Source organism: Lagopus muta, chromosome Z (genome assembly GCF_023343835.1).
Source record: "Lagopus muta isolate bLagMut1 chromosome Z, bLagMut1 primary, whole genome shotgun sequence".
NCBI classification, from domain to species: Eukaryota; Metazoa; Chordata; class Aves; order Galliformes; family Phasianidae; genus Lagopus; species Lagopus muta.
The window spans coordinates 22,784,794-22,811,374 of NC_064472.1; the positions used below are offsets into that span (position 1 = coordinate 22,784,794).

Below are 26,581 nucleotides of genomic sequence, written 5' to 3' on the forward strand. Positions count from 1 at the left end.
AGTTAATCCCACCAAGTATTTCCTGGTACAGAAATCTCTATTGCCATTACTTAATAAATACAAAGCTACTAAGATATTTTCTAAACAAAGTTCTTAAGGAAAGTACATCTGGAAAGAAACGCCCATGTGCAGCACATCTTTGCCAGAGCTTCCCTGTATGGACACTCTCAACTTTGCTTCCAGCAGGCTGGAGTCCACAGCTTGTTCCGAATATCTACCTCTGTGTTCAGTAGCCTGGGCATGGGCACCCACACCAATCATTGTGTTTCATCCAGGGGGAAATCAGATCAACTTTCTTTACAGATCAAAAACCCAAACTAGAGCTATCTCTCCAGCTCTCCATTGGACATAAAATTGAGCACTTCTGCTTCCACCAGGAGGGGATTTTCTTTTTAATTTACTGGCCCTTGAGCACTCACGAGGCAGAAGTCACAAGCATGACGCTATAGGAGGCAACCTGCATCAGCGTGTCACATGTTCCCAAACTTAAAAAGTATGGAACAGTCAATCCAGCATCCCACAACCTTCACAATACTGTAATTTAACTCACCTCTCTGATTCTGTGTTGGATGATTGTGTGGGACTTTCTTCCAGTTGTGACCACAGAAATCACCCCCATGCCCCTCCAGTCCCTTCCCTCACCACCTGCGTGGCCCTTAGCCAACAGGCTGACTCTTACCCCATAACCACAGCGGGCTGCCTTCTTGGTGATCCTTGGACCATCCATCGTTTTCGACCACGCAACCCGAAGTTTCCTCCAGTTTGAATATTCCTGCCGTTTGGCAACATCTCCCCCTACCGGACAGAGTGCACATGGTACGTAACTAAACTTGCCTGCAAGTATCGTTGACGTCTTCTGGTTTAACTCACGGCCATCAAGGATCGTTATGCTGGGAAATGGGCTTTTGGACAGAAGGACAATTAAACTGTTAAGGGATCCGCAAAAGGCAGCTGAAATAGCAGAGCCTGCACTTCTTTTAATAGGTTTACATCTTCTAAGCAGAGCACCCCACTTGAACTGTGAACAATTTACAAACATGCAAACAAAAAATAATTCTGATTTAAAATAACATTAAATTTTCGAAAAGTGAATTTCTGAATCAAGCTTTCTTTTTCCAGCAGACATATCCCTATATGTTCTCATCCCTTCATCTCTCCTCATTTAAAAGCTACTCTAGATTGTTACTTGGATGAAATCTAAGATGCAACTGGCTATTGCTGAGTCTCATTCAACATATGACGCTAGCAGCAGAAAAAACATATAAGTCTCTTCTCTCTGAGATATCTGATCTCTATCCCCCACACTGTACCATTCTATCCCTAATCCACTTCCTTTCATATCTTAGACGACTTCTATAATTTATTTTCCCTGCTTCAGAGTGGACCTTGGGATCAAAATCATATGTCAGGATGTCCCAAAATAAGGGAGTTCGCTATATGACTGGAAGAAAGCTGTTAACTAACAATATGAACATGTCCAATCTTTTGCCTCTGTTTTCTCATTAGTGTCAACACAATATTTAATCCTCTGTGCTCTTCTGTAGCACGTCTACAAACTCTGGCACTTCATGTACCATACAGGTTGCTGCTTCACTTTATCTATCCAGGAAGCAGTCCTAGTGACGACTTCCTAATGTTGCACTGGATGTTACATGAAATTCACTGCTTATCAGACAATTCACCGAGAACAAAGTGCAATGGAATCTTCCAAACTTCTTGGCAATTACCAGAAAATCCTACATGGCAATATAGTGCAAGCATGAAGAAACAGAATCATAGAATCTTGTACACTGGAAAACTTACTCTGGATGTCATCTTCAAGCATGGAATACAAGCCTTTCTAAGTGAAAGAAAAGAAAGTCATCAGGAGTAATGAACATGGATTCTCCAAGGAGAAATTTGCTCTATCAATGTGGTAGCCTTCTATGATGCCACGACCAGCTGGACAGATGAGCAGAGAACATTGCGTGTTGTCAACTTCGACACCATCAAGGTTTTGACTCTGTCTCCTACTACATCCTTGTAGGTAAGCTTAGGAAGTGTGGGATAGATGCATGGACAGTGAGGTGGATTGAGATCTGGCTTACTGGTACATTTCAGAAAGCTGTGATCAGTGACAGGATGGAGGCCTGTAGCTAACAGCGTTCCCCACAGGTCAGTACTGCATCTGGTCTTGTTTAACATCTTCTAAGGGACATAGATGAAGGGATAAAGTGCACCCCAGCAAGCTTGCTGGTGATACAAGGCTAGGAGGAGTGGCTGACACATGAGAAGGCTGTGCTGCTATTCAGTGAGACCTGGACAGGCTGGAAAGTTAGGTAGAAAGGAATCTTATGAGGTTCAACAAGGGCAAGTGTAGAGTCCCACACATGGGGAGGAATAACTGCACGCACTAGCACAGATTAGGGGCTGATGTGTGGAAAGAAACTCTGCAGAGAAGGACATCAGTGTACTGGTGAACAGCAGGTTGATCATGGTCCAGCAATGTGCCCTTGTGGCTCAGAAGGCTAATGGTATCCTGGGTGCTTTAAAAAGAGTGTGGTGAGCAGGTCAAGGGAGGTGATCCTCCCCCTCTACTCTGCCCTGGTGAGGCCACATCTGGAGTACTGTGTCCAGATTTTGGCACCCCAGTTCAAGAAAGACATTTCAAGAGAGAGTCCCTGTTTTCCCTTAGTTTGATCAGTAGGTCCTTGCTCAGTCATACTAGTCTCCTGCTTTCTCTGCTTGTTTTCTTATACGGAGCTCTTGTGTTGTCAAAAAGATGTCCTTAAAAGTGCTGCCAGCTCTACTCCAATGCTTTTCCCCTAAGGACAGTCTTCCAAGGGATCTCATCTAATAATTCCTTAAACAGATAGAAGTTCACTCTCCTGAAGTTCAGGGCCCTGACTTTCCTTTTCTCCAGGTCCATATTCCTCAAGATCACAAATTCAAACAAGGCATGGTCAATATAGCCAGACTGCCTTCAATCTGAACCTATTCAATGATCTCCTCTGCATTGGTGAGCACCAGATCCAGTAACACTTCTCCTCAGGTCAATCTGTATAATAGCTGGACCAGGAAGTTATTATCAACACACTTCAAGAGTCTATTGAATTGTTTGCAACCCACAGTGCTTCTTTCCTAGTAGGCATCTGGATGGCTAAAATCCCCCATTAGGATGAAAGCCTGTGAATACAATGCATCCTGTAGCTGAAGCAAGAAGGCCTCATCCACAGGCTAGTCCTAATCACACAGCCCGTAGTAGACCCCTTAGCATCAATGTCCTTTGTTGAACCAGTCCCTGATATTTATCCATGCACTTAAGGAGTCTCCTGGGATGCTTGCAGCCAATCATCTTGTCATCCCAGCAGATACCTGGGTGGTTGAAATCCCCCATCAGGATGAGAGCCTTTTGTAGCAAGAAGGCCTCACGCACAGGCAGCTGGTAGTAGTCCCCAGCCAGCAGACGTCCTTCAATGGACCAGTTCCTGCTGCTGCCCACAAGCTCTCGTCTGACCATGGCTGTTTCTCAAAGGCAGCTCTTCTTACCACAGAGGACAACTCCCCTGCCCCTCCATCCCTGTTTCTTCTAAAAAGCTGGTAGCTCTTGTTCACTGCGCTCCAGTTGTGCAATTTCATTCCATGTTTCCTTGATAGCAACTAGGTCAGTTTTTTACTTGTGCCATGGCTCCCAACTCCTGATTATTTCCCATGCTGCTGACATTGGCGGAGGCACTTCACCCAATCAGCAGTATTAGCTTCTTCAGGGAGCCTCCTGAGGTGGCAGCGCGCCACCTCGCGGCGACAGCGGGGCGCGGAGAGCGGCGGTGACGCGCTGCCGGGCGGCGCCATTGTCCGGGCGGGGAGCGGGGGGGAACGCGCCGTAGCTCCCCTCCCCGCCCTCTACGCCGTCCCACGCGCGCCCCCCGCCGCGCAGCGGTGAGCGGTTCCCACGGCTGCGGACGTGGCCACCCGTTCCGCCGCGACGCCTGCGCCCTGCGCGTGCGCGTCGGTGCGCGGCCTGGTTTGGGGCGGCCTCGGCCCCCGCTGAGGATGAGGGCTCCGTGGCGCGGCGGAGGCCGCCCCTGAGCGCGCGTCCGGCCGAGGGCCTCTTTCCGCGCGCCCCTTCCTTCGCCGCGGTATGGAGGAAAAGTACAGCAGCCAGGCCCTGGCCGGCGGCGGCGTGCTGGGGCCGGTGGACGTGCCCAGCGCTCGGTAACGGTTGGGGCGGGCGCTGCGCCGGGAGAGGGGGCCGCGGTGCGCCCCGCGCCGGCTGCCTCCGTCCCTGCTGCCGCTGGGTGATGGGAACCGGGGCCTCCTCTTGGCGAGGCTGTGAGGGGGCGGCGAGTGGGTGACGAAGGCGGTGCCTGGTCGCCCCGAATGCCGATTTGCTCCGCTTTTACAGGTTAACTCGGTATGTTGTGCTGCTGTGCTTCGCCAAGTTTCTGAAAGCGGTGGGCCTCTTTGAATCCTACGATCTTCTGAAAGCGGTGCATCTTGTGCAGTTTATTTTCATAGTGAAGCTGGGGTGAGTGCGCCACAGGTGAAGCCTTGTCTGCTGCAGCACTGCACGCGTTGGCCACCGAGTTCTGTGTTGGTGTCAAGATGATGCCTCCACTTTATTGATGTAGGTCGGTCACAGAGGAAAAGACACTGCAGTGGAACCAGGAAATGCTGTGATTGTATCAGTGTTGTTCTGCCTCTTCTGTGCTCAGAGTAATTTCAGAAATTGCAGAATGTTTCCTACCTTGGAATTGATGGTACTGTGACAGTACTGAGTACACGAAACTCAGATGTGTCTGAGCTCTCTTAGAGCGTGGAAGACTAGTTCTTTTTGTTAAAACCTGTATTCTTGTAATTCTTACGAGTTTAAACTGACATTCTTACCTGACTGAGAACTGAAGTGTAGAAACTAATAGCAAATATGTAGAATCAACCTTTGTTAGGATGCGCTCTGCACGATCCCACTTTATGTTCAGCTGATATGATATGGAAGAGCATTTCTGTAATAAACTTGGCAGCACTAGAGCGTTTGGAACCTCATTTTTCCCTTTTATTTCAATTTATTTATGTTTCTAGGCTTCTCAATAGAGTGTTCCCAAACACCATCATCTTTTTTCTCCATCACTTGGTCTTGATCACATTTGAGGAAGAAATACTGATTTCTAACACAACTTTGTATTCAGCATTCCATATGTAAGGCAGCCTTTGGGCATGTATCTTCCTAAAGAAGATCTGTTAGTAATATTGTAGTAAAATTTCTACTAAAAATTTCTTTGAGATCAGTTATTTTGATTTTTGTAAGCCACAGGTAGACTTCTTCAAGTAGAGCACTGATAGCAGGTCAAGAGGAGGGCCCGTCCCATTTTGCACTGCACTCGTGTTGCCTCACCCCCCAGCACTGCATGTAGTTTTGGGTGGCATGATATAAGAAGGATATAAAACTATTAGAGAGCATCCAAAGGAGGTCTGCAAAGAGAATGGTCTAGAGGTGTGGCTGAGGTCCCTGGGTGTGCTGAGCCCAGAGCAGAGGAGCTGAGGGGAGGCCTGATGGCGGCTGCAGCTCCTCGCAGGAGCGGAGGGCAGCGCTGAGCTCTGCTCTGTGTGACAGCGACAGGGCCTGAGGGAACGGCATGGAGCTGTGCCAGGGGAGGGCAGCTGGGGGTTTGGAAAAGGCTCTTCATGGGATAGTTGGACACCAGAACAGGCTGTGCAGGACAGTGGTCACAGCCCTGAGAGGCTGGAGCAAGGACAGTGTTACCTGACGCAGGGTTTGAATTGTAGGTGATCATAAGTGGAACAGGTAGTTGAATTCGATAACTCTTGTGGCTCCCTTCCAGCTCAGGACTTTGTCAGGTTATATGTAAAATTGACTGGAAACAAAGTCCACTCACCATCAAGTTTTTTACAGGTATTTGACACAAATAATGCATCAGGGAAAATGCAATGTGCAAATGTGGCGTTAAAGTGAAGAATATAAAGGAAACTTGTGAAGTAGTCCTGATGTGAGGAAACACCTAATTATTTAGCACTGATCTGAATAAAAAGCTCACTGCTAATATATTAATAGGGAAAACTTTCTCCTTTTAACAGGTCTGCATTTTTTATGGTTTTATTTCAAAAACCATTTTCTTCTGGAAAAGTGGTTACCAAGCGTCAGGTGAGTTGACATGCAGTAGTAACTCACATTTTTGTAGAGGTTCTCGACAACGTGGCTGTTAACAGAAATCACCTAGAAAGAGGAACAAAGGTTACTCCACTTTGCAGATGCCATTGCAGTTTCTAGAAGTGTTTAACTAACTTAGTTTCCATCAGGAAACATGTGTAGAATTAAGAATTAAGAATTAATCTTTTATCTTGATATTTTATCTGGTGCTATACGTGTTTATCACGCACAGTAGATAACCTGTCAAAGTGCTATTTTGTAGATAGTCCGGGATTTTTTCAGCATCAATGTAAAAGGGTTTTTAAAAAAATTCTCTTGAAGATTGCATCAGAGAATCTAGTACTCTGTCAGAAAACAAATTTTCAAAAAATCTGGCTCATAATTGTGCAAAAAAACTAAGCTGCCTGACAAATTAGGTAAGAAGAAAATAATTATACTCTAAATTTTGCAGAACTTGCAGAGCATATGTTTTCCTGTCCATTTCTATAGCTATTGTACTAAACAAATGTTAGTGTTGATTTGTTTCTTCTGAAACTATGGAGAAAATAATAATAAAATACCTTTCTTTTTGTAGTGGATCAAAATTTTGAAGCATGCTGTTGTGGGGTGTATCATTTCACTCTTATGGTTTTTTGGCCTAACTCTTTGTGGACCACTGAGGTAAATATCCATTTACTGTAAATTATGTTTTATCTTTTTGAACTCGTTTCTGTGATCTTTGTGTTTGTTTTTCACTTATATCTGTCAGACCATGGCTTATTTTTTGAAATCTTAAATGAACCTTCATACTTTTTTCTCTGAGTCTGTGTTACTTGGGAAAAACCATTGGCAATTTTCCGTACATCTTTTAATTTCCTTTCTTCACTGTTGGACAAGGTGCCATTGAAATTCTTGATAGTGCTGAAACTGCTGGTGAGAGTGATACAGGTTGGAATGCTGACCGTGATTTTCATTTTTATCCTCATCTCACTCGTAAACTCATTAGTGTATATAACTGTTTGAAATCCACAGCTTGACAGCTAGTGACAGTAATTTGCATTGCTCTGCTGGGTGACTAGAATTCCTTTACCCATTTGTTTCTGGACAGTGTTTTAGTCTCATTCTGTGCCTCTGCTGTATTGGAATTGGGTAGCATTAGTATGTGTCTTCCAAGTGAAATCACTTATGCTGTTTGTTAGCATGTAGGAATAAGTAGCAATAAAAAAAACGACAAAAGCAATGATTAAGAACTTAGAAAAACACCTTCACTTAGAGGGAATGTAAAGCCTGAAGTTTTAAATTTTATGAATTTGAAGCTTTATTGTATAAACATCAGAAAGGGTACCTAAGAAAAATAGGGTTTCTTTAAGAGATACTGTGATGGTTTTCTGAATGCTCTGTCTTCCCAAGAAGAATCAGTAACATGGTCTCTAGTGGGTTGTATTGTTGAGCAAAGAGCAGCAGAGAAGTTTGGTAGATTTCACCCTGATGGCCTTCTTGTGTTCTGCCCTGGAAAGCTGTTGCAGCTTGTTAGTCAGCCTTTGCTACCTGAAGGAGGTAGTGTGCAAGTCAGAAGTAAAGAGGTTCTAATTTGCATTAGCTATTGAATGATCATCACTTCAGTAAATAGGATGTCACACAACAGAGCAGGACCTCTTTTTGGAAGCCAGAAACCATAAACTTAGTTTTGGAGGAGATATTGTACTGGGAGTAATATTTTCATCCTGAGCAAGTGAATATCTTCTTGTACTTCTTGAAGGAAATGACAGTTTAATCAGTAAATGACAAATTTTGATCTGTTACTTGACTCTGGAAGTTGTTTTGTGATATGTTTAGCTGTCAGATGTTAGATACTTCGCTGGTGAAGGCAAATAGATATGCAGCTTTTGAGTTGTTTAAGCTTGCTGTTAAGGTAGCAGGATGAATCTTTCACCTTTGCTGCTGAAATTTAGGTGAAATATATCATGCTCATGAAGCAAACTCCTCGTAAATGGACTAAAGTGTTTATTTAACTTTCTTTTTAATAGAACGCTGTTGCTGTTTGAACACAGTGATGTGGTTGTGCTGTCTCTCCTTAGCGTCTTGTTCACAAGCTCAGGTGGAGGACCAGCAAAGGTATTTCAACATGGTGACTTTTTTGCCAGATATAAAAAATACTTACATGCTATAAATTATCACTTTACTCAGAACATACAGAGTTCTAGACCTGTTTTCATCATAACTGCATGGGTTTTTTTCAGTTTTGTTAGTGGTAAAATTTGAAGTATACAGCCTGAAGTAAGAAATACGACACTCAGGGGGAAGCAGTGGGTGAGGCTGCTTGAGATCCGTGACAGCAATCTGAGAACTTTTTTTGGGTGTTAAAGAGAATGTTGAAAATGATTTTTGCGTTGCAGCATTCTTTGTAAAGGGATCAAGGACATTCATGTATATAGTAGTCCTGGCCTTCGGGCACTGAAGTCAGCATCACAGCTTTTAGATGCCTGCCTGACCTATTCAACATCTGTAGCTTTTCATATGGTTTATTTTTCTGACAAAAAGTTTTGAGTGCTCTTGTTTCTGTATGAGCCCCTATGTAGTGAGTTTTTGGCCATTAATCGGAGATCTACATTTAAGACATCTTTTGTCTGAGTTTCATTGCTTGCAGTTTCACAGTGTATTCTCTAATTGTGCCCAGCCCTAAATGAAGTGACCTGATCTCAATGCCTAGCAGCCTTGGCCACCTGAATTCAAAAACAGTGATGAGTGGAAGAATATTATTTATGGTGCTGTATACCTGAGGATGGAGTTTTTGCTGTATAAGAGAATGGCTGGTTTCAGTGCTGCCTCAGACTGAGAATTTCACAATTTGTCTTGTAACTTCTGTTGAAACCCCTTAATCATTTCTACTTAGAGCAGTATAAACAGCCCAGGTAACTACTTCGATGCCTCACTCCCCATCCCCTTCAAATGACATTGTTTAGGGCATTCAGCATGAAACTGTTCATCTAGGAGAAAAAATCTTTTTCTAACCACTGACTCTAGCAGTAGATGTAGAGCTTCAGGAAAGTTCTTAGATCACACCTGGTTAAGGTGCACGTCTAAGAAGGTAGAAAAAAAGGATTGATAACTTCATCCTCTGAATGTTTCAGCTTTATGGAGTGAACTGTGGTAAAAGGAAGTCACTTGGTTTTCCAAAACAGCAATGTGATATAGCTGTGTTTGACTTCAGAGGATGAATTGTAATAACCGTTTTTAGTTGTAGATCTTAGTTGTAGTTGTAGGGTTTTGTCAAGATGATGGATACTAAAACTGCAGTTTTAAAAGTCAGGGTAGTGAAAGCTCAGACAACTGGGATTTTTTTTTTAATCACAGAACTGTAGGGATTGGAATGGGCCTCTAGAGAATAATCAAGTCCAACCCTTCGCTAGAGCAAGTTCCCTACAGTAGGTTGCACATGTAATCATTCAGATGTGTCTTGAGTATCTCCAGAGAAGGAGACCCACAACCCCCCTGGGCAGCCTGTTCCAATGCACCATCTCTCTTGCAGTAAAGAAGTTCATGATTACTTTTGTCCCTACCTCATATAAGCACTTGCAGAGCTCTACTTTCTTAGGGCCTTTGCACAGGGCTGTAGCTTTTGCTTCTCGTAAGACAAAATTCTACAGTCTATCCAGTAGATGTTGTTTATGACTTCTTGATACTACAAAGTATTAAGTCATCAGACTTAAGTAGGTGTACATTCTGTCTGGGCGAGCTAGACTGTTAAGAAAGAAAGTTTGAAGTTTTCAAGATTCAGTCTTCTTGCTTGTAACAGTCATGATTTATCCTGAGTTATACAGCAAATCTGAAAACTGGAATAAATAAGAAATTATATTGCCAATGTCAGCTTTCTCCAAAAGTGTTTTTTTCTCATACTTTTATTATTGAACTGAAGTATACTTGCATGAGGGTGGAAGGAGGAATCTCCTCAAATTTTTGAAGTCAAATTGTTGCAGGATGTTGTAATACATTTACCATTCTTTTTTCTCCAGACAAGAGGTGCTGCGTTTTTCATCATCGCTGTCATCTGCTTACTGCTTTTTGATAATGATGACCTCATGGCTAAAATAGCAGAACATCGTATCCTTCTGGCTTAGCACAAGTGTTCATTACTAATGGAATAGGGAGAGTAGATTAAGTTGAATTAACTATATTGCAAGTATTTATGTTTTTCTTGATGGAAGTCTTAGTTTATGAGAATATCGTAGCATAAGATTTTACATTCCGTATAGATGCTGGTATCTGTCATCAAACTAATCCCATTGCTTGCTTTGTTGTTAAAATCTGTAGCTGTGCTCTAAATTCAGCGGTAACTAATGGCCACCTTCCCATTTGCACATACCAGACTACTGTGGATTGTTACACATCTTTTAGATTAGCTTTCATTTTTTGGGAATTGTGTGCATAATGGCTGTAGCCCAACTGTGTGCAGTATATGGTTGGCAGCCCAGCTGGCAGTCTTTCTTGTATAACCAGAAAAGCTGTTTTTATGCTTTGTAAATACAGTAGAAGTGTCAGTCCATTTCTGTGCTGAAAAATGATGTGAAGTAGCTTGCAGTCCTTTCAGAAATGGTGAAGTTTAAACTGCATGTGGAAGCTTACTAACATGTTTCCAAAGCCGCTGAGTAGATCGGATATGATTTTAATGTAAGTTTCCAGCAGGTCTTCTCATCACTGTAAAGTGTGCTGGAAAAAGGTGTCTAAGGATGGAAAGTAACAACACAGTCATATAGATGATAACAAGGTGAAAGTAAACTTTTTTGAGGAAAGGTGAAAACATGGAATTGAGAATGCCAGTGATGTATTCAGAAATAGTACTGATCAGACAATCAAATTTTAAGTAAATTCATTGTTCAAGTGCTCTTTAGAAGTAGTTAAAGGCTAAGACTAGTGGAATATTTGCTGGATTTGCTTGTCAATTGCTCTTAGTTTTCTAAAGTTTAAATGTTTATAAACTGAAAAAAAAAAGTACAAATCATATTCTAGACACATCACTGTTTTAGTGCTTTTACTAAATTTCTTTACTACTGAATATTTTTCTAAGTCTAATTGCCAAGATTGATGTAAGCTCTATTTTATGACTGCTATGCAGTATTTAACAGTGTCTGTGTTCTTGTGTTTTAAAATATTTATAACTACTTTCTGTGGAAAACGTTTTCATCTTTCCTGAATTTTGAGGCTCTTTGGAATTTGTAATGTTCAGTTTGATTACTTTTGGTTTCAGTGATCTTTTACTACCTCCATATGTCTTTCTCATTAAAAAAAAAAAAAAAAGAAACACTTCCTTAATTTTATTTAGCTGAGGGACATCACGACAGTGCTCTTACACATGTTCTGTATACAGTCATTGCTTTCCTGGGTGTTGCTGATCACAAGGTAAATAACTTAACATGTTTTAGTACGTTAATATCTATTTGAGTTTGTAGGTAAAAATTTCTGCTGCTCAGAATTCAAATTAAAAAAAGAGAGATCAACACTGCAGTCATAAACCAGAACTAAATCAGCTCTATAGATTTTGCATCTTCACTAAGGTAAGATTGATTTCATCTGAGCCCACCCAGGGAGTGAACAAGAATGTAGAGCAAGCCAATCTCTGCAGTGTACTTGTATAGCTGATAAGGACTTTCCTTAACACATATGTTGAAAAGTCCCATTAAAATTATCGCAAGGCACTCCATTTAATCAGCGTTTTGGATTTTGTAATGCATTGCATACAAGATACTTTTTACTCACTCTTCCAGTCTGTTTTGTTTCTGATTTATCTTTTCCGAGTGTTCTTCTTTAGACACTTGAATTTGAAGACACTAGTTCTGATACTTCTTATTATGTTTATTATAATTTACTGTTTATTTACTGTTTTTACTATTTATTTTTAAGTATTATTTACTTATTATTTATTGTTACAGGTTTGAGTAGGCTGAGCGAGTTGTACTATTAGCTTGGTCTCGTTGCTAAATTTGGTGCACTGATAAATAAAATAGATGAAAAAATCTAGAACAGTTGAGAAAGTTTAATGTCAGAATAACTTTGATGTTTGGGAGGCTGGTTAACTGCAAAACTGAGCTATGTTCTAAGATGTTGTGTGTGGAGTATCTTACAATTTGTTAATAGAAGAGTCTTGAAATATTGTGAAGAAATATGTTATAATGCAATTAAGAGAATGAAAAGGTTGTGGAAGTATTAGAACAAAGCCGAAGTGACATGACTCCTTTGAGACCATCTGCTTTCAATGCTTTTCTTTTCTTTTTATAATGGAAGATGTTATGAATACATAGTACATAATCATATATGTTGCATTATTGCTTTAACTAGAATAACAATTAGAGCAAGCTTGTCCAACCTACATCCCACAAGTAACGCGCAGCTCAGCCCAGCATGCATTGTGATGCACTGACTAAACACAGTCCTGTGAACAGCAAAAAATAGTTGTCCTTGCTCTCCATTTTGATTAAAAATAAAAATAAAAATTGAGAATAGATCTCAGGATTGCGGAAAAAATATCAATTTTTGGTATATTTGCAACGCCCATTTTCAGTTGACATAAATACATTACCTGTGAATTTTCATATGGAATGTAAGAGTTGCAGTCAGATATTCAACTCAAAAATTTAGTCTTGTGTCTTTACTAGACTCTTATAAGCGTTCTCTTAACAGAGAGAAATATCCTTCCCCAGCCAGTCATGTGTCATTCATTGCGTTTTGGCAGTATGCACATTTGTGAACTGCTCTTACCAAAGATGAAGAGTAAAATTTCATCAAAAATCTGTGATGCAAACCTGGAGTCCTCACTAAGAATTGCGGCCACTGCCATTGAACCAGGGTGATGCATTATTTGCACAAAAACAGCTCAGATACTCCACTACTTCTATGATTTTGTTGCTCTCTCTTTAACAAAAAAGATTAAAGACTAAAGTAAGTTTTGTTACTTACTAGATGATACATTTTATAAGGGCTGCTCTGAAAGTAATGCCTCCTATTTTATTATTTTGGCCCACAACACCAGTGGTAGGTGCTGTTGATATGGCAGTGGAAGTTGAACTTTCCCACCACTATTCTGTTGCATTTTGTTGCCGTGTGACAAATGGCAGCAGAGGAGCAGTTTGGCAAAATGACATCAGACATGTACATGTGGAACAAAGCTGTGTCATTGAATTCCTTCACATGGAATTAAATGACACCCACTGACATTCACTGATGCTTGCTAAACCAAATAGTGGATATAAGTACAGTGGTGCAGAGTGTGGTGCATTTCAGCAGTGGCAGCAGTGAGTCGGTCACCTCCACTGGTACAGATTTTCAGTGCAGGCTGTACTGATGAAAGCCTTTTCATCACTGGTGAAAATGCATAGCTAATGATGGTGACTGTGTTGAAAAATAGTGTACTGTAGGTGAAAATTTGCTCTATCAAACAGTGTCATTGTTCTCTCTGGGTCTGTTGCAGTTTCCATAGAAATAAATGGGAGGCATTAATTTTGTAGCAACCTACATATTTTGCATGCAGCCCAAGACAATTCCTCTTCACTTAATGTGACAAAGGCTAGCCAAAAGGTTGGAAATCCATGAATTAGATGAAATACGCTGTCTTTGCTCTCTGTTGATAAGGAAAGCAAATGACTTTGTGTGTTGTAATGTATTAGGCTCATGAGAAGTATTGACAGGATCTCTCTTTGTTTCCAGGGAGGAGTACTGCTTCTGGTACTGGCGTTGTGTTGTAAGGTTGGTTTTCACATGGCTTCTCGAAAGCTTTCTGTCGATGTAGGTGGAGCCAAACGTCTTCAAGCTTTATCTCACCTTGTGTCTGTACTTCTGTTGTGCCCATGGGTCATTGTCCTCTCTCTGACAACAGAGGTAAGATAGGAAGCACAAGTTAGAAAAAAATAGATCTTTTTTTGTAATTCTTTTTCTTATGAAATGCAACTTAAGAATGTTTTAAATGAAAGATATACAACCATCAAAGTTGTCCTCTTTTTTTTCTCTCTGAGAGAGAGAGCTCTGTATGAAATGGTTCCTCTGCATCTTAACGTAAATATTTGTGTGCTAACTTCATAGAATCATAGAATGGCCTGGGTTGAAAAGGACCACAATGATCATCTAGTTTCAACCTCCTGCTATGTGCAGGGTCGCCAGCCACCAGACCAGGCTGCCCAGAGCCACATCCAGCCTGGCCTTGAATGCCTCCAGGGATGGGGCATCCACAGCCTCCTTGGGCAACCTGTTCAGTGTGTCACCATCCTCTTGAGTGAAAAACTTCTTCCTAATATCAAACCTAAACCTCCCCTGTCTCACTTTAAAACTATTTCCCCTTGTCCTATCACTGTCAACCCACATTGATAGTGGGAAACAGCCATTCCCTCTCCTGTTCATATGCTCCCCTGAAATACTGGAAGGCCACAGTGAGGTCTCCCCAGAACCTTCTCTTCCCCATGCTGAACAAGCCCAGGTCCCTCAGACTGCTCTCAAGGAGATCTTCCCCCAGTTTGTACAAATACCTGGCATTGCCCTGGCCCAAGTGCAGCATTCTACATTTGGCCTCGTTGAACCTCATCATGTTTTCATGGGCCCACTTCCCCACCCTGTCCAGGTCCCTCTGGATGGCTTCCCTTCCCTCCAGTGTATCGACTGCACTGCTCAGCTTGGTGTTGTCTGCAGACTTGCTGAGGGTGCACTCAATGCCATCGTCTGTGTCACTGATAAAGATGTTGAACAGTGATAAAGATGTTGAACTTTATTTCTTTTTTTATGTGATAACATTATTTTATATTTTTAGCTTCAGATATAGCCTGGGTTCTTTTACTAACATTGTGCAAGGAATAACTAATATAAATTTTCCCCCCTCTTCCCTTCCCCCCACCAAGTAGTATATATTGTAATTTGAAAGATACATTAATTGTGTCCTCCTGATTAGGGATAATAGAATGATGCAAACACAGTATTTCACACAGCATTGTTTTTAAGCATAGGAATGCTTTAAATAAGATACAGGAATGCTAATTACCTACATTTGTCTTTCTATAGCTTGAATGTTTTGTATGATTTTTGGTTTTACGGTTTTATATGATCAATTTGAAATACAAAAGTATTGATGGATTGTTAAAAGGATTTTTAATGAAAATGGACTGGATGAAAGTGGTATAATGGTGAATAATCTTGTTTGAAATGTGGGTTTTTTTCTGTTGTTGCAGAGCAAAGTCGAGTCTTGGTCTTCTCTCATCATGCCTTTCATAACAGTCATCTTTTTTGTTGTGATTTTGGATTTCTATGTGGAGTCCATATGCTCTGTCAAGATGGAATCTTCCAAATGTGCTCGATATGGATCCTTTCTTATATTTGTTAGTGCACTGCTTTTTGGCAATTTCTGGACACATCCAATAACAGACCAGCTTCGAGCTATGAACAAACCAGCACACCATGAGAGCACAGAACACGTTCTTTCTGGAGGAGTGGTAGTGAGTGCTGTTTTCTTCATTTTATGTACGTATTCATATTTCTCTTTGAAAAAAATTGTTATCCATGTTACTTGGAAGCCAGTGAGAAAATAGCAGTACACAAAATGCTTTTGAATGAGTTTGCGTGGATTCTTTTGGATAAAATGACCATGCAAATTTGCACCCTCTTACTGTACAAAACAAAACAAAAAAACAGTGGAGTGTAACTGTCAAAGGAGTACTTAATCTAATCTTACTTAGTAATGAAATGTAGTGGATGAAGCTGACAATCAGTTTACTGCCTTGTAATTTCATGTTATCTATGTCTATGATATAACAAATGGTTTATAAGCTTCACAGCTATTTTATAAAAATAAAAACTTTAAATTTTCCTTGCAGCGGCCAATATCTTGTCCTCCCCCTCCAGGAAGGGGCAGAAAGGCACCCTTATTGGCTATTCTCCTGAAGGCACTCCTCTGTATAACTTCATGGGTGATGCAATACAGCAGAGTTCTCAGTCATTGCCACGTTTTATTAAAGAGTCATTGAAACAGATCCTTGAGGAGTATGATTCTAGGCAGATCTTCTATTTCTTGTGCCTAAATCTGGTAAGTCTGCTTGTGTTTTTTTCAACTCAGTTATACAGTATGAAGGGTTATTCTTTAAATGATTCCCGTGATTGATTGATCGGTTGTTTTGTTTTTAAGGGGTTTTAGAATCTTCAAAGAGAAGATCCTAATGGCAAGTTACAATGATTTGTTATCACAGTGGAGCACTGATTTTGTGTGTGACTGGTTCACCAGCAAGTAAATATGTGTAAGAATATTAGGGTCCTCTTCAAAACTGAGATATGTCAATATTACCAACAGATAAGATGAAATTAATGAGGCCTTCATACCCAGGGATGGCAAAATAATAAGTCAGATTGAGTAATGTAATTTTGGAGTAAACAGTTTTTAATATTTTTTATTTCTAGCTCCCCTATCTTGAAGAGGGAAGGGTTAGGCAGTAAGCAAGACTGATAATATTTGCAAAGATCTCTGCCAGTTTTGTGAGAAAATAGGGGGTAAAAAAATGAAGCATCCATTAAAACTTTTAAGGAATTGCATTATGAAATTTGAAAGGTGAGAGAAGTATACAGGCAGACCAGTTAATAAAGAATAATAAATGATAAGTATGTCCTTCTGAACACTAACTTCTGATATTGAAACAGTCAGCTAATCAGAGAAGGCTTTTTGTTGATGTTTTAAATTCTTCTGTTTTGGAATCTGTAGGAGAACTGGTAGCAGTTGATTTGGTTGATTACTGGAATATGTAAATGGTTACTTATTTCAGCCACTTTACATAAGGAGCTTTGGCTAGTGTGACATGAAGAGCAACTACTTCTTTAGCTGTTTATAACTTGTGAAGCAGGTGTTTGTAGATGTATGGGCCAGGATCACAGAATCCCAGAATGGCTGAGGTAGACAAGGACTGCTGGGTCCATCCAGTCCAAATGCTTCTCAAGGAGGGACATTCAGAGCAGCGTGCCCAGGTCTGTGTCCGAGCAGATTTTGAAGATCTCCAAGGAGGAGACTGTACAGCCTCTGGGCATCTTGTGCCAGTGCTTAGCCACCAATACAGTTAAAAAGTGCTCCCTTGAATTTAGACAGAATTAGGAAAACTATTTTTTTTTCTAGTTCAATTGAATCTTTTTAATTTTTTTTAATTGTTTACATTGGCTCTTGGAAATAATTCTGTAAGTAACTGCCATGAGTTGTCCATTTAACTGCAATTGTTAGACCTGTTTTGTTCATTTGACGTTTTTTTGAGATAGTCTATGCAAAACATGGATAAACAGAGTTGATTTTGATGTTCATGATAGGCAAGACTAAAGTAGTTACAGTGTTTAATGACAGTGCATACATTTTTGTTTTCATAATGGTAATTTAAAATTCTAAGTAAGAACTTGGATTTATTTATTTATTCATTCATCTGTGGCTTTTGGAAGGGTTGGTTCCCTTGGAGAAAGAAAATGGTCTGGAAATACTTCGAATAATACCTTTTGAAAGCTGGGAAACATACCATGAAAAGGTTTTCCTGCTAACTGCCAAGACATTAAATTACAATTTAATCTTCCAGGAAAAACTTAAACTCCTTTTCATTTCAGGCTTTCACTTTTGTGGAGCTTTTTTATGGAGTATGGACCAATAGCCTTGGTCTTATATCTGATGGATTTCACATGCTTTTTGATTGTTCTGCATTAGTGATGGGGCTTTTTGCAGCTCTGATGACAAGATGGAAAGCAACTCGCATATTTTCCTATGGGTATGTACATTAACTCTATTAAAGACTGTCTGAAAATTATTCTACTTGCTTATTTTCAAACTGTCGCACTGTAAAGATATCTTCAGGATGCTTTTAGTTGTGCGTACTTCTCTGGTTCTTTGGCTGTGTCTTGTCTCTATCCATGTGTTTGTGTCTTGTCTCCATTCCGTTTGTGTTCATGCCTGTTACCATATTCCATTCGTGTTCATTCACTGTTACCCAGCTAAAAAGTGTGTGAGGCCTGATTAGCATTAATCTCTGCAAATAAAACTTTCACTGTAAATGTTACACAGAAACATTCTAACCATATGTACAGCGTGTATGTATATCATCTAACAGTATATTGAAAGTCACTGCTCATGTGGGGATTTCATATGCACTAATGTAATTAAAAGTTGTTGAGTCTGAAGCCCTACATGTATAGTCTATATTAAAAAATACTTGTGTTATTAAAATTTTGTGCTATTGATCTATGAACAGTTGCAAGCTAGGCCACCTAATGGGAAAAAATAAGTAGCCCAGACATTAAGGTATGATTTCACGGGACCAAGGAAGAAAAAAATGAATCTAAGTTGTATTAAATATGTTACAATTTAATATATTATAACTTTGAAATTTGTGCAGGATACTCATTCATTGCTTTCAAAAGTTCTGATATTGTCTTTCAGATACGGACGTGTAGAAATTCTCTCTGGCTTTATTAATGGCCTCTTTCTGATGGTAATTGCTTTCTTTGTTTTCATGGAATCGGTGGCCAGACTGGTAGACCCTCCAGACATAGATACTAATATGCTAACTGTAAGTTTGTTACATATGAAAGCTGTTTTGCAGTTAATTGTTTTTTTATTCTGATCTTTAAAAAAAGAAGAGAGACTGAAGTTGCATGCTCAAGAGATCCGAACCGTGTCTTGTCTCTTCAATAGATAATTACAATTTTAAAATCCAAACCACATGTAATTCTAAATATGGATATATATAGTTGTCACGGAGTTGACTAGATCAATCTACGTCCGTGATGGGGGCAACAGGCCTCTGCCCTTCTCCCCCCACCCCAGCCCCACAAAAAATGGGAAGGAAGGAAGGGAGGAAAAGAACAGCAGCAACAATCTATGGAGGAAAACTTATTTTACTATAATACCAGAATACAAGGTAACACATTATAGTACAATTTAATTGAAATTGAGATTAATAAATCAGACAAGATGAAAGAGAGAGTTCCTGTGGCTGAGTCAAACCTGAAAAGCTTGGAACGGCTAGGAAAGCACCCACTGCAAGGCAGCAAGAGAGCGCCCCCCACCCGGAAGGGCCAGATCCCGTGACTTCGGTAATCTACAGGGATAGGTACCTGGGACTGGGGCATTAACACTTCAGTGCCCCGTACACTACATGATGTTTTGATGTGGAATACTGAAACACAAAAAACATAAAATCATGACATTCCACCCCTTATTCTACATCGTTACATCATGCTTAAAATATATGTATGCATATATACAAACAAACAAAAAATGATTAAAATGCATTACACACACATGCCTATATACATATACATAGAATTACTAACTGCACTCCCTGGTATCAAGTTTCCTTGTGGTACACATTGAACATCCCCATTTTTCTGCATTACCCATCAAGTGGATCCTGGTCCCTGGGCAAAAACAGTACCACAGAGAGGTTTGCCCTTTCCAGAAGCTGGAAGAACCCAAACTGCCTTTCCTAACATGCTCTTTACATGTACAACTTTATCTCCCTCTACAGTATGTAGGGAGCTGGATTGGTTAGGACCATCACGATTGATAGATCCTCTGGTATTGACTAACCAGGTGTCTTCTGCCAGATGCTTCTCCCAGTGCTTAAATGTTCCACCACCCAGTCCTTTTAGCATCGTTTTTAACAACCCATTGTATCATTCAATTTTACCAGAGGCTGGTGCATCATAGGGAATATGGTAAATCCACTCAATGCCATGATCTTTGGCCCAAGTATTTACAAGAGAATTTTTGAAATGAGTCCCATTATCTGACTCAGTCCTTTCTGGGGTGCCATGTTGCCACAGGACTTGTTTCTCGAGACCTAATGTGGTGTTTTGGGCAGTAGCCTAGTCTTTCATTGACAGGTTTTCCAGCACAGAAACCTGAACTACTGATAATGCTCCTTAACAAAGCTCTCTAAGAGCAGAGAGAAAAAGAGATTTGTTCTAAAAGCTAAAAAGCAGCTATGCCCACATTCTCTACCAATATAATTAAATACAGTTTAATTATTAGAGTTGTTCTCAATTTCTTTCAAAGATCTTAAAACTGATCTTTTTAAATGGTTGTCTTTCAACAAAAAAAAAAAAAAAAAAGATGCTAAGACAATAATCTGTACAGGACAAAACTTGGCTCTGCTATTGCATATACCAATGTCAATTACTACAAAAAAACTTTCGTGTTTTTTTCTGAGAAATGTCAAAAGTTAGTCAGGATTTGTAACGTGATAATGATTGTACTGTAATGTAATGCTATGGCATAGGTAATTATGAAGCTGTTGAGTAGTTAAGATAACAGTGCCTGTGTCTCACTACTTTCCATGCCCTCTCCAGGGGCTCTCTCATTAAGTTTTCAGGGTTTCGTTGCTTTCTCCCAAACTCTTATCATTTATTTTATTCAAAGCAAATTTTTAAATTATAGAATTCTGAGAGTCTAAGCCTCCATTTATCATTCTTACACTTTCATTTGTGTTATTCTCCCTGATGCACTTGAATTTGTGCTCTCTTCTAGCCATTTTGTTAACAAAGATTTTTGTGTAGGTAAAATTAGATGTGTGCATTGCTGGATTTAAGGCCTGACTTAACTTAAGGCCTGATGGCCCCTGAGCAGTATTTGCTTAACTTGTATATTATGTGAAATTACTCTATTGCAGATCACAAGTTTTTCAAGAGAAGAGTAGAAGAGTAGGTAAAGATAGAAAAATCACAACCAAAAAACCAGTAGTTGTTGTTCTTGGTTAACTACAATTTTAGATGTGTATACATGTCTTAAATAGATTTATACACTTTTTTTCCTGCCAATGAATGAGAACAACACAAAGCCTGTAGTCAAAGCACTTTCTCTTTCTGGAAGTAAATAAGAACAATAATCTCTTTGAAACTTAAGGTGCCACCCACCTTCTTATGGTATGTGCGTATTGGGTGTTGTATTTTGGTGTCAGTTGTTGAGTGGGATTTGGAGTTAGGATATGTAGTGACATCAAACACTTCTCTCCCTCTTACAGCCAGTCTCTGTCGGAGGGTTGATCGTAAACCTGGTTGGTATCTGTGCCTTTAGCCATGCACACTCCCATGGGGCTTCTCGTGGAGGCTGTCATTCACATGAGCACAGCCATTCTTACCATGGACACGGCCACAGCCATGGGCATGGCCATTCCCACAATGACCATGGGCACAGCCATGGACATTCCCATGTGTCTTCAGGAGGAGGCATGAATACCAACATGAGAGGCAAGTATGGATTGTTGAATCATAAATGACATATCTGGTCTACAGCAGAGTGATGTTTTTCAGATTAAACCCCAGTGCTATGTACCTTTCTTGAAATATCTCTCCAGAAATAATCTGGCAACCAAGTAACGCTGTATACATTTATTTCTCAAAGTGTTTATTCATAACTAAGTTTAACTTAAAGAACATAACTTGAATTATTTTTTCACGTGGCTTTCTGAGATGTGGGTGATACCAATACAAAGAATTAAGCGGTCTTCATTAACATTAATAACCTTAGTCATCATAAACTTTACTAAAAAAAATGCAGTTATCATTTCTAAGTTCCATCTCAAAATACAAGTAGAATGTCTCGGTCTGTAAAGCTATTGCCATACTTCTAGGTATCATGTTACAGCTGGATGTAAAAGACCTAGGGGAAGGGATAAAGAAGCAGAAGAGCAAATGTAGACTAGCAATCTGGGATATGAAGCAATATGCTTCTATTTGGGATTCAGAAGATAAGGTGGTAAAGAGGAAATTTTCTTTTCCAAATCTAAAATTGGAAGCTGAGGAGGGCAATATATATAAAATTTTAGAACAGCTACTTCTTAGACTTTTCTTCCGTACCAGTTAGAAAGCAGTTCTTTACCAACTGCATCACTTATACAAAAGTCTATAAAAGAATTACCTTTGTGTGTAAGCTTGTTAGAGCATAAGCATTTTAGCTAAATTCTTCTGTTTCATAGATTAGTTGACATCCATCATTAGTTGAGTTGACTCTTCTGTTTTCAGGCATTATATTATAACGACTCTGCATCTCTAGAACTGTTCAGCATTCTTTTAAATCCTGGCAGTTAGTAAGTATTAGTCTTACAAATCATTAGAAATTAATTTTTCTATACTCTGAGTTTACACTGGGAATGATGCCAGTCATGAAAGCAATAGGAAGAGTTATTCATAGAGTATGTAGACAGTTGTCTCAAAACTTTGAGCAGAGGTAGCCTACAGAAAAACAAATGATAGGTTAGTACCTGTCAGTATGAGCAGGCCAGTGCATTCACAGTTATCTCTTCCTGTTCCCTTGAAGATCAATAAGCACTGATCCCTTTCAAGGGAGTGTGTATTATGCAAGTCCCACTAACAAAATAAGACTGTATTTGTATGTGGCTTAATCTGTAGATGCCTGCCTAGATTGTTGTAATGTACAGTGAAAATGCTTTTCCTTCCCTACGTTGATTTCTAATTAAATACTAGGTAAATGAAATGCTCTGTTTCATTTTGCAGCAGATTAGGCAGGTGGCCTGAGGGAGGCTAATGTCATAGAAGTGAATGTGTTGCTCATGAACATCTATGTACATCTTAAGCATAAGTGTTCCTCTTAATCACTCAGTGTGTTTTGTTTTCAGGTGTGTTTCTGCACGTGTTAGCAGATACTCTTGGCAGCGTGGGTGTTATAGTGTCTACCACATTTATTCAGCAATTTGGATGGCTGATAGCTGATCCCCTCTGCTCTCTTTTTATTGCTACATTGATTTTTCTCAGTGTTATCCCACTACTGAAAGATGCCTGTCAAGTGCTTTTGTTGAGGATACCTCCAGAACAGGAGAAAGATCTGCATGCTGCTTTAGAAAAGGTCAGAATTCCCTTCTATCCCAGTTTTTTTATGCCGTTGTACTGTAAGCAGCATCTCTCTGGGCCACTTGGGTCAGCTGTCCCTGCTGACCCAGTTTCTTTTCCCAGTTTCTGGTCCACGCATAGCAGACTTGCTGGATTGAATCAAAGTTGGAAAAAGAGGAACTCTTGACAACCGTAGAATCAGAGAATGGCTTGAGTTGGAAGGAAGCTCAGAGATCACCTGCTTGCAAGAACCCTGCCTCAGGCTGGATTGCCAGCTGTTAGATCAAAAGCTAGAGCAGGTTGCCCAGAATCTGCAACCTGTGTTCAACAGCCAAAACACCAGCGTGTTACCAACACTGTTTTAGCTACAAATCCAAAACAGAATATCATACCAGCTGCCACATCCCCGGCAGGCCCAGTGCAAAGATCAATTTCTAAAAATGATGAATTATGGAAGTATGTTTCTGAAGAATGTACAGCTGTGGTAACTATATAGCTCCCTATCCTGGGTAACAACGTAAAAGATACCCTATAAGTGACTTAAAGCCCAGAACAAAGTTGGTCTGTCCATAGATGTCACTGAGACTCCAACAGTTGTGTTTTTTAACTCGTCCCTTTTCACACTGCCCTGTGCTCAGTTTTCTTTTGGCTTGTAACAGCTAGTATTTGACAGTAGAATGGTAGCCTGTAGGTGTTGCACTATTTCTCTGTGACTTAGCTGGAAATGCAGCTTTGTTTCTCTGTGGAATAATCGTTGTCAGTGTGCAATACACATGTGCAATTTTAAGATGTGTTTTTGAAAATAATTACCGCTAATGTAAATTCTTTACAGATTCAGAAAATAGATGGAGTCATATCCTACAGAGATCCTCATTTTTGGTGTCATTCTGCAAGTGTTGTGGCAGGCACAATACATGTGCAAGTGGTATCAGATGTGATGGAGCAGAGAATTGTGCAGCAGGTAAGGTGCAAAGTTTTTAAGTTTTTTTTTTCACATTATTTCTTACTGTGTTGGACTGTCTTTGTAAGCTGTTGCCTCTAATGCTGTAAGTGCCCTGGTCTGCTGTTGCAGAAGTGTTGTTTGCCAAAACTTATCCCAAAACAAACAAACAAACAAAAAAAGAGTTTAGGGAAACATGGATAGTGGAATTATATCTGCTGTGAGAAAGGGAGGAGGAGGTTGGTTCCATGTTTCGAAACAGGCAAATCTAGATGCTAACATGGGTTTGCTACTGACTTCATAGCATCTGTCAACCTCGGGTGCTTTTTTCTAAAACACCTTCAAAGGTTGCTTATTTCTTTATATGATGTGCTGAGAATTTGCAGAAATTGCAGAGCCATACTGTATGAAGCTATCTTCACTCTGCCAGAAAATTGAAATTCTTTATGATAGTATTTTTTTAATCTACAATATTTCAGAGTGAGAATTGAGCAAGTTATTGTGATATGCTTATGAAGTGTAATATTAATGTTATATTCAGGTTACAGCAATTCTTAAAGATGCTGGAGTGAACAACCTAACTGTTCAAGTGGAGAAGGAAGCTTATTTTCAACACATGTCCGGCCTCAGTACAGGATTTCAGGATGTACTTGCAATGACTCAACATCTAGAATCCATGAAATATTACAAAGATGGGACTTACATAATGTGACAAAAATTATGTTAGCCAAAGGGAAGATGGTAAATCTGTAGGATTCCACGTCTGTATTATTTTTGTCTGGGGATATTGCACATACATGTACAGAACAAAAATGTACTATAGTCTTGATTTTTTTTAAGCATTGTATCTGTAATAAGATTGAATCAAGATGCTTTTGTAAAGGAAATAAGGACTATAATATTTGCTGTATATGTGAAAATAATGGAAATCCTAAGTACTGTACGTTGTGTGGTGTTCATTAAACAGAAATCTTACCACTGGTGGATGAACATTTATATGTATTCCATGTGTTCTCTTAAGTATGGGACATCATGTTTTTGAATTTATTTTAGCAGTAAGAAATTGAAGTAGTTTATATTGAGCTACAAACAAAATCAACTGTACAGTATTTTTCTTTCTTCCAGAAGTAGTTTGAAAACTGAATAAAAAATATTCACACATTTATTATGGGGAGTAAAAATTAAGCTGAACTCAAAAATGAGTTTTTTGCAAAGTTTGTTAGATAATAAATACACAGTTTTTGTATTATGTCTCTGCATCTAGTACTGGTATATAACCTTTATAAGCTGCATCAGAGCAAATAGACGTTACCATTGTAAATTTACATCACAGTGTTTCTTAAGGGGATAAATCCACATCAACAGTAAAAAACTGGAAAAAAAATGCAGACGCTTTCTTTTGTTTGCTGGAAGGACTAAGAATCATAAAGCCTCTAAAAATGATGTACTTTTTTGTGTATACCTGCGAAGACAGTAGTTAGTAGCTTAAAGTAATGAATTGGGCAGTATGCTAACAATCAGCAAATCTTTACTTCTACAAGACAGATTATTTTGTCATCTACTTAATTTTTATCATACAGAAGAAACAAGCTGGATGGACTTCATATTCTCATATTCTTTGTGATAATTAACGATTCCTGGGCTTTCAGCTCTGTCAAAATCTGTTTTACAGTGGCAGTTAATAAATCAGGGAAAGCAGCTGTGTGAGCTGGCAGGTGAAATCTTCTTTGCTTGTGACTCAGTTGTTGCTAAAGTGCTATTCAATTGCTTTATCTTCTTTGAATTTTGTTCAAGATAAGCTGGGGTGATTGAATATCTAGTTAGTAAAAAGGGAAAGCCTTCCATTCTGGATAGGTAATAAAGGCATAATTGAGCTACTGGGTTTAAATATATATATATATATATATATATTGAAGATTTAACTGTAATACAATACAGCTGCAGGTGCACATTAGCAAATTGCACTGATTATGTTACCCAAGGAAATAGTCCAGGTTTAGAATGCCACACTGTAGTAGTCTGGGACTTGACAAGCTATTGAAACAAAGTGTAAATTAAGAGTCATTGATAGGAAAGAAGGATGTACTTAAGAAAGAATAAATGCATTTTGGGGTCTTGGAGAAGACAAATCTCTCTTTAGGGAAAACCTATTTGCAGCATTCATAATACACGTCTTCAGAGGCAGTTACCTTTCCATTTTCCTTTACCTCTTTCTCTTGCCTGAAAACCCTTAAGTATTTTCCCTGAAATTCAGGAGCCAATTCAGTTGTTAGCAAGAGTAAGTACATATTTCATAATTCTGTGTATCACAGCAATCCCATATTGTGATGCAGCTTTCTTGTTCTAGGTACTTACGTGTCGTAACAGAGATTTAATTCTTGATGTTATTGAAATCAGGTGAAGTGTTTTAAACTTACTGTATCAGATCAGCTTTAGCAGAAGTGCAGTCTGAAATACCCCTGAACAGTTCTGCTTGTGATCAGGCTGTATATACAAACTGAGATGTTTCTCTTCTAAAAGGTAAAGTTGGCCTTCCATTCTGTCCTGCTGGTGCTGTATTTGTCTCATACTGCATTACTGCACTGGCATTACTGCAGAACCAGCAGAATTCTCAAATTTTGATCTCAGCTTCTTCAATTTCATGCCTTTTGTAGTGGTTTTCTCACCTTCCCTCCTCTGCAAGGCTC

At 39.6% G+C, this 26,581-nt stretch overlaps 1 protein-coding gene across 3 annotated transcripts; it reads left to right on the plus strand.

The window, feature by feature from the left end:
- The first annotated feature begins 3,768 nt into the window (after positions 1-3,768).
- On the plus strand, positions 3,769-24,888 carry SLC30A5 (solute carrier family 30 member 5). Of its 3 annotated transcripts, none has more exons than XM_048930646.1 (16): positions 3,769-3,918; positions 4,385-4,507; positions 6,073-6,139; positions 6,720-6,805; positions 8,152-8,239; positions 10,138-10,225; positions 11,445-11,521; positions 13,823-13,993; positions 15,328-15,616; positions 15,970-16,178; positions 17,720-17,877; positions 18,546-18,675; positions 21,130-21,355; positions 22,744-22,970; positions 23,787-23,915; positions 24,436-24,888. In XM_048930646.1, exons 3-16 carry the CDS (start codon positions 6,086-6,088, stop codon positions 24,604-24,606), a joined length of 2,103 nt encoding a protein of 700 aa, XP_048786603.1. In that variant the 5' UTR covers positions 3,769-3,918; positions 4,385-4,507; positions 6,073-6,085; the 3' UTR covers positions 24,607-24,888. The 3 variants fall into 3 exon arrangements, with proteins under 3 accessions (XP_048786603.1, XP_048786602.1, XP_048786601.1); XM_048930645.1 differs by lacking the exon at positions 3,769-3,918 and adding an exon at positions 3,944-4,194 and having other exon boundaries at positions 18,546-18,597; XM_048930644.1 differs by lacking the exon at positions 3,769-3,918 and adding an exon at positions 3,945-4,194.
- Positions 24,889-26,581: the final 1,693 nt, after the last annotated feature.

Excerpts from the sequence above, each read along its gene's own strand:
- SLC30A5 (XM_048930644.1), top strand. The coding sequence starts at position 4,121 with ATGGAGGAAAAGTACAGCAGCCAGGCCCTGGCCGGCGGCGGCGTGCTG. Across the intron at positions 10,226-11,444 it reads GGCTAAAATAGCAGAACATC|CTGAGGGACATCACGACAGT; the intron begins GTATCCTTCTGG and ends AATTTTATTTAG. Across the intron at positions 13,994-15,327 it reads TCCTCTCTCTGACAACAGAG|AGCAAAGTCGAGTCTTGGTC; the intron begins GTAAGATAGGAA and ends CTGTTGTTGCAG.